The 14,265-nt window shown below is 37.8% G+C and overlaps 1 protein-coding gene and 1 non-coding gene across 2 annotated transcripts in view; one reads left to right on the forward strand and one right to left on the reverse strand.

Moving 5' to 3' along the window:
• The window catches only part of ZYG11A (zyg-11 family member A, cell cycle regulator), a 77,763-nt gene that overhangs the window by 39,576 nt on the left and 23,922 nt on the right, over nt 1–14,265 (forward strand). Inside the window, 3 exon segments of the mRNA XM_027602077.2 lie at nt 9,396–9,536; nt 11,617–11,793; nt 13,907–13,971. Coding sequence (XP_027457878.2) covers nt 9,396–9,536; nt 11,617–11,793; nt 13,907–13,971 — 383 coding nt within the window.
• LOC113917350 lies at nt 1,007–1,115 on the reverse strand. The gene has a single exon (XR_003518212.1). It is a non-coding gene; the product is annotated as a U6 spliceosomal RNA (small nuclear RNA).

Here is a 14,265-nt window from a genome sequence, read left to right on the forward strand (position 1 = left end):
CATTTATACATTCCCTCCTATGTACCAGATGCCACATTGTGTACATTGTTTTCCTCTTTAACCCTCCCATTTTACAGATGAGGAAATGGAAGCTCAGAGTTAAGCTAATCATATAACTGTGTATTAAATGGTAGAACTAGGACTTGTATCCCAGTCTTTGTGATTCTAAAACTTGTGTTGTTTACCTAAATATAATTAGTAAGGCCAGGTGATCAATGTTTTTGGTGACAGTACGAGAGAAAACAATTTTGAAAAGAGTCTTAAGACGGGGTGCCTAGGTGGCTCAGTTGGTTAGGTGTCCAACTCTTGATTTTGGCTAATGTCATGATCTCAGGGTTGTGGGACCGAGCCCTGCATCAGGCTCCATGCCCAGCCAGGAGTCTGCTTGAGATTCTCCCTCTCCCTCTTCTTCTCCCTGTTCTTCTGCCCCTCCCCCTGCTGGCACAAATTGTGCTCGCACTTGTTCTCTCTCTCTCTCAAACAAGTCCTTAAAAAAAAAAAAAAAAAAAGGAAGAAAGTTTTGAACATTGCCAGAATAAGTTTATAGCCAATCATGGTGCTATTTTTTAATTTTTATTTATTTATTTATTTTTAAAGATTTTATTTATTTATTTATTAGAGCGAGAGAGTGCACACATGAGGGGGGGAGGGCCAGAGGGAGAAGCAGACTCCCTGCCGAGGAGGGAGCCCAATGCGGGACTCGATCCCGGGACTCCAGGATCATGACCTGAGCCGAAGGCAGTCGCTTAAACCAACTGAGCCACCCAGGCGCCCAAGTGTTTCACATTTAAAAAATAAAAATTGGGCGCCTGGGTGGCTCAGTTGCTTAAGTGACTGCCTTCGGCTCAGGTCATGATCCTGGAATCCCGGGATTGAGTCCCGCATCGGGCTCCCTGCTCAGCAGGGAGTCTGCTTCTCCCTCTGACCCTCTTCCCTCTCGTACTCTCTCTCTCTCATTCTCTCTCTCTCTCAAATAAATAAATAAAATCTTTAAAAAAAATAAAAATAAAATGTGAAACACTTTACAAATTTGCATATTATCTTTTCGTAGGGGCCATGCTGATCTTCTCTGTATTGTTCCCCAGTTTTAATATATGTACTGTTGAAGGAAGCACTCATGGTGCTGTTTTTAAAACAGCATATATTTAAATATTTATGTTTCAGAATATTTCTTTTTTAAAACAGTGGTTCTCTACCTTGGTTGTACATTGTACATTTGGAAGTTTTGAAATGTACTGATGCCTAGGTCTGATCTCCCAGAGATTCTGATTTAATTGGTCTGGGACTTGGCGTGGGCATCAAAATTTTGAAAGTTCCCAGGTAATTCTAATGTGCAGCCAAGGTTCAGAAACACTGCTTTAAAATGCTTTATAATTACACCATATGTAATTCCTTCTAGGATGAGAGAACAAAATGATTTGCAATCATTAGTTGTATTTATTTATTTATTTACTTACTTACTTACTATACCCAGCCTGGAGCTCGAACTCACAACCCAAAGATCAAGAGTCACGTGCTCCATTGACTGAGCCAGCCGGGTGCCCCAGTTTGTTTTCACATTTTTATTCTCCCCCCCCAACCCCCCAACAAAAGGTCTCTCATGTTAATTACTGAACCAGCCTACTGGTGCAGAAGCATAGTGACAGAGAAGAATCATTTCCCCAATAAAATATATCTATTGTGATGTTTACAGAGTGATAAGATATGAGCTCATGACCTTCATGTCGCATAAATGTATGTACCATCTCATGTGCGATTCTCTTTAGACCCAGCTTGGTTCTTCAATGCCTCTTCTTGGAGTTTGTACTGGATTTTATTACCAGTTTTCATCCGAATCCACTGGGGAATGGGACGCATCTGCTTTTGTTTCTTGGCCAGGAATTGCTTGATCCTGAAAGTCTTGTGAGAAGACATGGCAAAGGACATTCAACTGCACACACCATGATGGCGTAGAAAAGGAGAGAGCTGTTTTCACATTTTTATTCTTTGATTTGAAAATAGCAATTGTAGGGGCACCTGGGTGACTCATTCGTTAAGCATCTGCCTTCCAGCTCAGGTCATGATCCCAGGGTCCTGGGATTGAGCCCCGCATCTGGCTGCCCTGCGCAGTGGGAAGCCTGGTTTCTCCCTCTCCCCGCTCCCCCTGCTTGTGTTCCCTCTCTCGCTGTGTCTGTCTCTGTCAAATAAGTAAAATCTTCAAAAAAAAAAAGATATCTTTTTGAGATCCTGTTTTCAATTCTTTTGAATATACCTAGAAGTGGAATTGCTGGATCATATGGTAATTCCATCTTCAATTTGTTGAGCTATCACACTGTTTCCCACTGCAGCTGTACAGTTTTATATTTCACAAGTGGTTCATAAACATTCCAATTTCTCTGCATCCTTGTCAACACTTGTTATTTTCTGTTTTTGCTTTTGAAGGTAACAATCCTAGTGGGAATGAGGTGGTATCTCATTGAAGTTTTGATATGCATTTCCCTACTGATCAGTGATTTTTAAGCATGTTTTCATGAGCTTTTTGGCCATTCTTTGTCTTCTTGGAGAAGGTTAAGTCCTTTGCCCATTTTTGAGTAGGGTAGTTGTTGTTTTTTGTTGTTGAGTATAGTTCTATATTATGAATATAGGTATCTATTCATGTATCTGTCCCTTACCAGATACATGATTTTCTGGTACTTTCTCCCTTTCTGTGGATTGCTTTTTACTCTGTTGATTTATAATTTGAACAAATTTAAAAAATAAAATTTAGGTCCAGGGTGCCTGGCTGGATCAGTTGGTAGAGCATACGACTCTTGATCTTAGGGTTTTAAGTTCAAGCCCCACACTGAATATAGAGATTACTTAAAAAATTTTTTTCTTTTTAGGTCTGATATTTAGATTTTTTTCTTTTATGCCAGTCTTGGTATCCTATCTAGTAAATCATTGCCCAAATCCATTGTCATGAAAATTTTTTTTTTTAAGATTTTATTTGTTTGAGAGAGTGAGCAAATGAGAGAGATAGAACATGAGCAGGGGGAGAAGCAGACTCCCCACTGAGCAGGAGCCCACTGCAGGGCTTGATCCCAGGACCCCAGGATCATGACCTGATCCAAAGGCCGATGCCGTAACCAACTGAGCCACTCAGGTGCCCCAAGGAATTGTCATGAAGCTTTTGCTGTAGGTTTCCTTGTAAGAGTTGTATAGTTTTAGGTCTTATATTTAGGTCTTTGATCCATTTGGAGTTAATTTTTTATATGGTGTATTTATTTTATCCATTTGCATGTGCATATCCAGTTTACTCAATACAGTTTTTTTTTTAATTTTATTATGTTAATCACCGATACATTACATCATTAGTTTTTGATGTAGTATTCTATGATTCATTGTTTTGCGTATAACACCCAGTGCTCCATTCAATACATGCCCTCTTTAATACCCATCACCAGGCTAACCCATCCCCCACCCCCACTCAGCACAATTTCTTGAAAGACTGTCCTTCCTCGTTGAATGGTTGTGGCACCCTTGTAAAAAAATCATATGATCACATATATGACCATATGTGCAAGGGCTTTCTATTTTGGAGCTTTCTGTTCTATTCCATTGGGTCTATATGGCTGTCTTTATGCCAGTACCACACCGTGTTGATTTCTGTAGCTTTGTAGTTAAGTTTTGGAAATTAGGAAGGTGACTTCTCCAGTCTTGTTCTTTTTTAAGGTGGCTTTGTCTATTTGGGGTCCTTTGGAACTCCATATGAATATAGGATGGATTTTTTCTGTTTTGGTAAAAAAAAAAATCTTAGGAGTTTGGTGGAGATTGCATTGAATATGTGGACCACTTTGGGTAGTATTGTTGTCTTAAGTCTTTGATCCATGAACATGTCTGTCCGTTTATTTATGTCTTCTTTCATTTCTTTTAGCAGTGTTTTGTAGTTTTCATTGTGTAAGTCTTTCACCTCCTGGGGTTAATTCCTAAGTACTTTATTATATTATTATAAATGGAATTGGTTTTCATAATTTCCTTTGCAAGATTGTTCATTCTTATTGTATAGAAATGTAGCTGACTTTTTAAAAGATTTATTTATTAAGAGGGAGTAGGACTGTGGGGGGGAGGGGCAGAGGGACTGGGGAGAGAATCCATATGCAGACTCAGCACTGATGCAGAACCCAATGTGGGACTTGATCTCATGACCTGAGATCATGACTGAACTGAAACCAAGAGTGGATGCTCAACTGACTGAGCCATCCAGGTACCCCGAAATGTGCTGATTTTTTATGTTGCTTTGTTTCCTGCAACTCTTAGTTCATTTTTAGCACTAATGGTGCTTTTGTGTGTGTGGGATCTTTAGGGATTTCTGCATATGAGATGATACTATCTGCAAACAGATAATTTTACTTTTTCCTTTGCAATTTGGATGTCTTTTATTTCATTTTCTTGCCTAATTGTTCTAGCTAGGACTTCCAGTACTGAACAGTGGAAGTCATGAAAGTGGGTAGCCTTGTCTTGTTCTTGATCTTAGAGTAAATGCTTCCAGTCTTCTACCATTGAGTATGATGTTCACTGCAGGTTTTTTTTTATACATGGCTTTTAAATTTTTTTTTTTAAGATTTTATTTATTTGACAGAGAGACACAAAGAGGGAACACAAGCAGGGGGAGTGAGAGAGGGAGAAGCAGGCTTCCCTCAGAGCAGGGAGACCGATGTGGGGCTCTATCCCAGGACCCTGGGACCATGACCTGAGCCGAAGGCAGATGCTTAACGACTGAGCCACCCAGGAACCCCTTTTATACATGGCTTTTATTAAGTTGAGGTAGTTTCCTTCTATTTCCAGTTGAGTGTTTTTGCCAGGAAAGGGTTATCGGATGCTTTTTCTGCATCAGTTGAAACGGTCATGTTTTTTCCCTTAGTTCTGTTAACATGTATTACACCTTTCAATTTCTATATGTTAAACCATCTTTGCATTCTAGGAATAAATCCCACTTGGCCATGGAATATAATCCATTTAATATGCTGCTGAATTTAGTTTGCCTGTATTTTGTTGAGTCTTGACGCACTGTTCATAAAGTGTATTTATCTGTAGTTTTCTGGTAGTATCTTTATCTGGCTGTCGTATTAGGGTAATGCTGGCCACATTGAATTAGGAATTGTTTTCTTTTCAATTTTTGTTAAACTTTATGAAGGATTGGTATTAATTCTTCCTTAGATGTTTGGTAGAACTTAATAGCAAAGCCATCAGATCTGACTTTTCTTTGCAGGAGATCTTTGATTACTGATCGATTGTCCTTACTAAGTTACAGGTCTCTTAAAATTTTCTGTTTCTAGAAATTTGTCCATTTCACCTAGGTTATTCAATTTGTTGTAGCATAATTGTTCATAATCTCATAATTTTTTCTTTATTTCTCTAGAATTGGTAGGAATGTCCCCACATTTCAGATTTTAGTATTTTGAGTCCTTTTTTTCTTAGTCCATCTAGTAGCTAATGGTTTGTCAATTTTATTCAAAGAACCAACTTTTGCTGTTACTAATTTTCTGTGTTATTTGTGTATTCTTTATTTCATTGATCTCTGCTGTAATCATTATTATTTCCTTCATTGTGCTAGTTTTGGGTTTAATTTGTTCTTTTTCTTGTTCCTTAAGTTGTGAAAAGATAGGTTGTTGACTTGAGATTTTTCTTGTCTTCTTAATTTAAGCATTTATAGCTATAAATTTCCCCCAGCACTGCTTTCACTGGGTCCCATAAGATTTAGTATGTTGTGTTTTTTGTTTTCATTTGTCTCTAAATATTTTCTAATTCCCCTGTGATTTCTTCTTTGGTCCATTGGTTGTTTAAGAGTATGTTATCTAATTTCCATAAATTTATAAATTTTCTAGTTTTACCTCTGTTATTTCTAACTTCATCCTCTTGTCAGAAAAAACACTTTGTATGATACTTGTTTTTTTAAAATCTGTTGAGTCCTAATTTGTGGTCTGACATATGGTCTATCCTGGAAAAGTCCCATGTGCACTTGAAAGAATGTGGATGCTGGTGGTGTTGGGTAGAGTGTTTTGCACTTTTAGATCTAGTTGGTTTATTGTGTTAAGTCCTCTGTTTCCTTACTTCTGTCTGGTTGTTCTATCCATTACTGAGTGGGTTGTTGAAGTCTCCATTATTGTAGAAATGTCTATTTCTCCCTTTAATTTTGTCAGTTTTTGTGTCATGTGTTCTGTTGGTCTGTCATTAGGTACATAAATATTTATGCTTATATTTTCTTGCTGTACTGAACCTTTTATTAATATGTAATGTCTGGCTTTGTCTCTTGTAACCTCTTTTGATTTAAAGTCTACTTTGTCTGATAGTAGTATAGTCACCCCTGCTGTCTTTTGGTTAGGTTTGCATGAAATACTGTTTTCCATCCTTGCATTTTCCATCTAGCTGTGTCTTTGGATCTAAAGTGAGTCTTTTATAGACAGTGTATAGTTGGATCATGTGTTATTTAATTCATTCTTCCAATCTTTGTCTTTTGATTATATATAGCATTTAATCCATCTACATTTAAAGTGATTAGTGCTAAGGAGGGACTTACATCATTTTGCTCTTTGTTTTCTATATGTTCTGTAGCTTTTTTCTTCCTCATTTCCTGCATTACTGTTTTCTTTTTTGTTCAGCTGATATTTTTTTTAATTTTTTGAGAATGAGTTTCCTTTTTTTTTAAGATTTTATTTATTTGAGAGTGAGTGCAACAGACAGCACAAGCAAGGGGAGGGGCAGAGGGCAAGGGAGAAGCAGACTCCCCACTAAGCAGGGAGCTGATTTTTTTTTTTTTCTTTCTTTACAGGGACAGTTGCTGTTGATTTCTTTTTCTTTTCTTTTCTTTTTTTTTTAAAGATTTTATTTATTTATTTGACAGAGACCTAGAGAGAGAGCACAGATAGGCAAAGCAGCAGGCAGAGGGGAAGGAGAAGCAGGCTCTCCGCTGAGTAGGGAGCCTGACATGGGGCTCGACCCCAGGACCTTGGGATCATGACCTGAGCCGAAGGCAGACACCCAACCAACTGAGCCATCCAGGCACCACCCCTTTTTTTTTCTTTTTTAAGATTTTACTTGAGAGAGGGAGAGGGACAAGCACACTCCCCACTGCACAAAAGCCCGATGGAGGGCTCTATCCCAGGACCCTGAGATCATGACTGGAGCTGAAGTCAGGCACTTAACCTACTAAGCCACCAAGGCACCCCCTAGATAATAGTTTTAAATATTAGTTTGTTTTCCCCTCAGGAACTTCAGGTATTATGCATCATGGATCTTTGTCTTTTTTCCATATCAACATTCAATCTTAGATCTTTTGTACTTCTTTCTTTTAAAAAATTTTCTTGTTTTCAGGGCACCTGGGTGGCTCAGAGGGTTAAGCCTCTGCCTTAGGCTCAGGTCATGATCCCAGGGTCCTGGGATCAAGTCCCACATCCGGCTCCCTGCTCAGCGGAGAGCCTGCTCTCCCTCTCCCTCTGCACCTCCCCCTGCTCATGCTCTCTCTCTCTCGTATCTCTCTGTCTCAAATGAATAAATAAATAAATAATCTTTAAAAAAAATTAAAAAAAATTTCTTGTTTTCTTGCATTTCTTCCCCTTACTAAATTTTTATTCAAATCTGTCCTTCCTTGGGTACTTTTTTTTTTTTTTAAGATTTTATTTATTTATTTGAGAGAGAGAGAATGAGAGATAGCATGAGAGGGGCGAGGGTCAGAGGGAGAAGCAGACTCCCTGCTGAGCAGGGAGCCCAATGCGGGCCTCGATCCAACAGTCGCTTAACCATCTGAGCCACCCAGGCGCCCTCCTTGGGTACCTTTTAACTTAGTTTTTTTTTTTTAAGATTTTATTTATTTGACAGAGGGAACACAGGTGGGGGAGTGGGAGAGGGAGAAACAGGCCTGCCGCGGAGCAGGGAGCCTGATGCGGGGCTCGATCCCAGGACCCTGGGATCAAGACCTGCGCTGAAGGCAGACGCTTAACGACTGAGCTACCCAGGCGCCCCTTTAACTTAGTTTTTATATTTGATATAATTTTGTCTTTTTCTTCCCTTTTTAATGAATTGTTTTTTCATCTTTTTGCTGAAGGTATTTTTTCACATCCCAAAATGCTTATTGAGGATATTTAATTCAGTTTAAGTGCCGTGTGAAAATTTTCTTCTGATTTGTTGAGTTTTTTTGTTTTTGTTTTTGTTTTTAAAATAAGCTCCACACCCAGCATGGAGCCCAACACAAGGCTTGAACTCACAACCCTGAGATCAAGACCTGAGCTGAGATCAAGAGTTGAACGCTTAACTGAGCCACCCAGGGGCCCCGGTTGTTGGTTTATTGGAAGAATTTTTCTCAGCTGAAATGTGTAGATTTGCTGCTTAAATATTTCTTATAATAGCCTTACATGGAATTGGTTTGAATTTTTAATTTTTTGTTATTTAATTGACATAGTTCCTAATTCAGAAGCATTGTCCATTAGTGATATCAGTTAGCAATGTTAGGTTTCTTGAGTGATGTTGTTATTGGTCATGGTAGAGTAGAGAGGGGAGTGTTTTTCTTTTCATTTTTGCAAGATCGGAGTTTCCCCCTTTATTTTCTTTTTTTCCCTTCACTATCTAGAAATGCTGAAAATTGGGTCATACCTAGTTTTATTTGCATTCCTTGTTAATTTTATGTTTTGGATCTGGGGGTACCATTATCCTCCAGACCCAAAGTCTATGTATAGATTTTTTAAAAACTATTAGCTAAGTGGTAGCAGGAAAAATTATGTTAACATTTAATTAATAATAAAATAATATTACTACAAAAAAGTCAATTCCCTTTTTCATTTTCGTTGTTTTATGTGGCCTTTTACCTTTCTCTTATTGTCTAATTTATTCTATATGAGTAGTACTTAGAAGATACGCAGTTTTGGGCGCCTGGGTGGCTCAGTTGTTAAGCATCTGCCTTCGGCTCAGGTCATGATCCCAGGATCTTGGGATCGAGTCCCACATTGGGCTCCCTGCTCTGCAGGAAGCCTGCTTCTCCCTCTCCCACTCCCCCTGCTTGTGTTCCTGCTCTCGCTATGTCTGTAAAAATAAATAAAATCTTTAAAAAAAAAAAAGAAGATACGCAGTCTTGGTTTTGATTGTTTAAAAATTTATATGCTACCCATTGTTCAGTTGAAGTCTTAACTGTAATGTAGTTGTAGGGAGATGGTATTTGAATTTGGCTCCACTACTTAATTGGTTTGTTACATTTAGCACCATACTTCATCTCTCTGGCCCCATTGTAAAAATGAGGTTGAGGAGAACATTTACCTATTAGACTTAGGATTCGTTTAACTTTGTAAAGCCCATGGAACATTTAATTGAACACCTGTCATTGTTTCAAACACTCAAAGCCCCTAAAAGCCTGAACTATGAAACCTATTGGTAACATCTTTGTTTTTCAGGTTGCTGGAGGAGCCAATATGAGTCAGATTTCAGAAGCACTGAGCCGATACAGGAATAGGTCATGTTTTATGAAGGAAGCACTCTACAGGCTCTTCACAGAGACATTTTCAATGCAGGTAACCATGCCTGCTATTTTAAAGGTAACTACACTGCAGAAAGGTAGTTTTTGTTACTGCTTTTTACTTAGTTCAGTTAAAGGTGTTCACCAAACACACGGAGTACAGTAACTTATATGCCTTATTCTATAGTGAGCCAAAGTACCCTCACGGAGAAAGGAAAACAGTGTTAGGCTTAATTAACTGCCTGATCGTCTCTCATTTTCAGCATCTAAGTTAGTTCAAGTCATCCAGTGTTTTGATTTAGTCTGAGAAGGAGATATAGTACATATGTACTATTTTGCCTAAAATAGGAGATCTTAATCTATAAACAAAGTATTCACTTTGCTGTAAATGTTTCTTATTTATTCATTCATTTACTCTTTAAAACCTAACATCTGGTTTTCTAAAAGAAAACAACAGTGTCTTCAACAAGAACAGAGCAAAATACAATAATTGAAGGTGCCAGATTTACCATATAAAGTATTTTGTGAATAAAGTAAAATTACCAGTATTGATGGGGCCAAACTTTGCTTTGGTTTATAGAAAAATGAATTTGTTTTAAATGTTACTGGAAGTATTAAGTGGTTTGGGAAAGAAAAGTGCATTTATTTAAGGTGAAATGTAACATGAAAATGAAGACTTGAAGTCACTTTGTCTTTATTATTATTTGTAATTCTTTATAGTTCCTTAAAAAAATTGGGTATTTCTGCACTGTGGGAGATAAGCTTTGTTCATAACTTAGAAGCAGTACCGTATAAAGTGAAAAAAACTCTGGACCTTTGTTTCCCATTTGTAATGAGGAGATTGAATTAGATATTCTAAAAGTCCTTTTCATATCCAAGATTCTGTGATTTTTGAAAATCATGTTTTGTGTTTTGCTTTTTTTTTCCCCCTACGTATTTAACTTGGATGATGGCAATCCAGTGAAATCCTAGGAGCAATTTAGCAATATAGAGAAAAGTCATTTTCTGTAGTGGAACTGTGTCCCAGGTCTGTCTCTAGGCTCTGTTACTTCATGAAGCTGTCAGAGTGAGGGGCTCTGGTCTCTTAAAATCATGGTTCATGCCAGTATCAGCAGACTGGTTTCTGAGGTCCATAGAGATGGACAGAACAGATTGCACTGTCCCTGAATGTTAGCACAGGTGTGGTCTAAGCTTAGTACAACGCCTTCATGTTTCATTTGTGTTGTAGGTCTTCCACAGTCTGTCTTCTAATGACCTTTCTCATGTTATGTTTGCAGTTTTCAAAATCTTTCAAAATTCTGTTAAATTCAAATTTTTTCCTCCTCTATTGGATTCATCCCATCCTTTTGTCTGTTTTGTGTATTTCCTTATCACATTTCCATTCCTTAGGAATTCCCTTTTCATTCCATCCCTATCTCTACCTCCTTCTGTCCAAATCTTATCTGAGACCCTGCCTTAAATGTGCTCTCTGAATGAAGAATTCTGTTCCATACCAGAAATGAATGCTGCTTCCACAACTACCTTAGGTAGCACTTTATATATACGTTTATGATTTTTTTTTTTTCCAGTTTCATGTTTTGATATCCCTCACAATGTTATTTGTTTACATACCGTATTTTTCTCACAGGGCTTTATGCTAAGGAATAGGGTGTAATTCATGTTTGTGTCCTGTAGTGCTTATCACAATGCCTTGTATGGAGTGAGGTTCAATAAATGATTATGAAATCATGGAGGAAATGGAAGTCCAAAGAAGGGAATTGACTTGCCTAAAGTCACACATCTAGTTAACAGCTTCATTTGGATAGGAAGGTATTGGTGTTGCCCTAAAAAATAAATGCTAAGGATAGGGAAAAATCTTTTACTTTCTGTCCCAATGAGCAAATATTTTTGCCAACACAAAAACAAGACAGTATAAAGAGTGTTCGGGGCACCTGGGTGGCTCAGTCGTTAAGCATCTGCCTTCAACTCAGGTCATGATCCCAGGGTCCTGGGATCGAGCCCCGCATCAGGCTCCCTGCTCAGCAGGGAGTCTGCTTCTCCCTCTGCCTTTCCCCGCCCCCCGCTTGTGCTGTCTCTCTCTGTCAAATAAATAAAATCTTAAAAAAAAAAAAAAGAATGCTCATGTTGTCATATGCCACTAAAAACAAGTTCATCTTCAGCTTGTGGCTATAGGAATGAGGAATCATCCATTGGATTTGCCAGTGCAGTTCACAGCCAGTGCTTGCACCCTCAACTTAACACGCCAGGGCCTGGCCAGGGGAATGCCTGTTCGTCTGTTGTCAGAGGTCACCTGTCTGCTTTTCAAGGCTCTGAAAAATTTCCCCCATTACCAGCAGGTAATTGAATACTTGACTGCTTCTTACTTCAGGACAAATAACATGAAAAAAATTATTAGTATTAGTTAATATGAGCTATTATTAATATTAGCATTATTTTGTTTCGATTTTTCATCCTCCCTGAGAGAGAATAGATAAGGAATTTATGTTATAGAAAAAAATAGCAAATTTGGATTAGCAATTGGGTTTAAATTTTTAAAATTTTTTTTAGAAACCATTGACCCAGAAATCCATATACTGTTAACACTTCAGTACATCCTTAGAGGCTTAACATCATATGTGAAAATTAAATTAAAAAAAAAAGTTGAATTGAATCATAGATATAAATATAAAAACTGAAAACCATAAAACTTCTAGAATAAAACAGGACAAAATATTGGTGACCTTGGAGTAGGCAAAGTTTTCTTAGGATACAAAAAGCACATGTCATGAAAGAAAAATAATAAATTAGAATTCATCAAAATTAAAGGCTTCTCATATACATACACATACACATTGAAAAGGGTAAGTCATGGGATGGGAAAAATGTTTATATGAGAAAGGACTTTTTATAAATATAAAGAACTCTTAACTCTGCATAAGACAAACCCATTTTTTAAAAAGGCAAAAGATTTGAGCACTTAACTGAAGAAGATTAAACAGATGACAGATGAGCATGTGTAAAGATGCTCAGTGTTTTTAGTCATAATGGAAATGCAAATTAAAACCACTTTGAATTAACCACTGCATGCCTAGATACTACTACACACCCTCTAGATTGGTTGAAATTAAAAGACTGACAATACAAAATGTTAGCAAGGGTGTGGAGCAACTGAAATTCTCATATATAGATGTTAGGGATGTAAAATGATAGAACTACCAGTTCAACAGTCTGGTAGTTTCTTTCAAGGTTAGACATATACCTTCTTTACTACCTAGTCTTTCCACTCCAAGAGAAATCAAATCGTATATTCATACAAAGCCTTTTGCATGAATATTTATAATATCTTTATTCATAATATATCCCCTAAAACTGAAAACCTTTCTATTGTTGAATAGCAGGTGAATAGATAAACAAATTGTGGTATATTCATATAAGAAACTCCTCTATTTGGCAATAAAAAGGAATAAAGTACTGATACATGCAACATGGATGAATCTTAAAAGCATTATATGCTAAGCAAAATAAGCCAGACACAGAAGAGTAGATATTTTATGATTCTAGTTATGTGAAACTTTAGAAAAGATTAATCTGTAATGACAATGTAATTTTCTGAGGTTGGGATTGACTAGAAGGTGGTACAGTGCAACTCTTTGGGTGATGGAAATATTTTTTATCTCATTTATGGTGATGGTGGATGGTAGTGGTTATACACCTGTATCAATTTGCCAGATCTAATTGAAGTGTGTACTTACAATGGGAATTTTTAAAAAATACAATAAGGAAGGTGGTCTTTCTTCAGTAAAAAAAAATCTGCATTTTCACTTTCTCTTGAAAAGTTGGAAGCTCCTTCACAGTTTAGTGTTTATTCCTTCATGGAAGCCATCAGTTGGAGTAACAACTGCCCCTATAAAAGGGCATGAATTCTCCAGTTCATAATTTCCACCACTGCTCTGCTGTGTCACACTCAGCCCTCTTCATTTGTTTCTGTTACTGCCTAGTTCCTGTTGGCATTTCAGGCTTGCTGCCCCTGCCTCCTGGCCTACTTATGGCCTTTCAAAGAGATGGTGTATTTTCTGTTGCTACAGCTTTCTCAGGAGGCCTTCTCTTTCTTTTCTATCTGTAAAGGCCCAGTTCAACCCTACCAGTCTTAGGTTGCAAGTACAGCTCTATCACAGAGTTAGTTATAAGACCTGGTGAGGACATTTGTAGATGGCAGGCTTCAGGTAATTGCCACTAGGGTTCATGGGGAAGAGACCCCCTGCTTTGCCAAAAAAAAAGTGGGGGCAGATTATTCTTTAGGCAGAGGTGAATGTGACAGAGTAAGATTACCTGAAGAACTTGGAGAGGGCCAGGTACACAGTGAGTTCTCAGTAAGAAAAGCTCATTAGTAGCACCTTCCAAGTGCTTAGAATCTTTATTTAGAATGGGGTATCCCTTTGCTCAAAATTATTTTTCTTTATTCCCTTAAAGTTACAGAAGAATTGTCTTCTCTCCTTAACTAATTCCAGGATTCTTGTGGATGTTCCATTTGACAGGCAAGTATAAAACTTGGTCATCTGATTTTGGGGTGTTGACCAATGTTACTCTGAACTTTGATGGCTTTTGGTTATTAGCTTATTAGCAAGCTTTTAATTAAGGCTGGGCTAAGGTGTTTGAGGAAAATGTTCTGTAGAGCACCTGCCAGAGAGGTGATTGGAAGTACCCTACAGATGACCCTTGAACAATGCGGGGATTAGGGACACTGTTCCCCTCACCCCCCCCACCTGCACAGTAAAAAATGCATGTGTAACTTTTGAGTCCCCAAAAACTAAACTACTCATAGCCTGTTG

The sequence above is a fragment of the Zalophus californianus genome, chromosome 4 (assembly GCF_009762305.2).
Source record: "Zalophus californianus isolate mZalCal1 chromosome 4, mZalCal1.pri.v2, whole genome shotgun sequence".
Taxonomy (NCBI): domain Eukaryota; kingdom Metazoa; phylum Chordata; class Mammalia; order Carnivora; family Otariidae; genus Zalophus; species Zalophus californianus.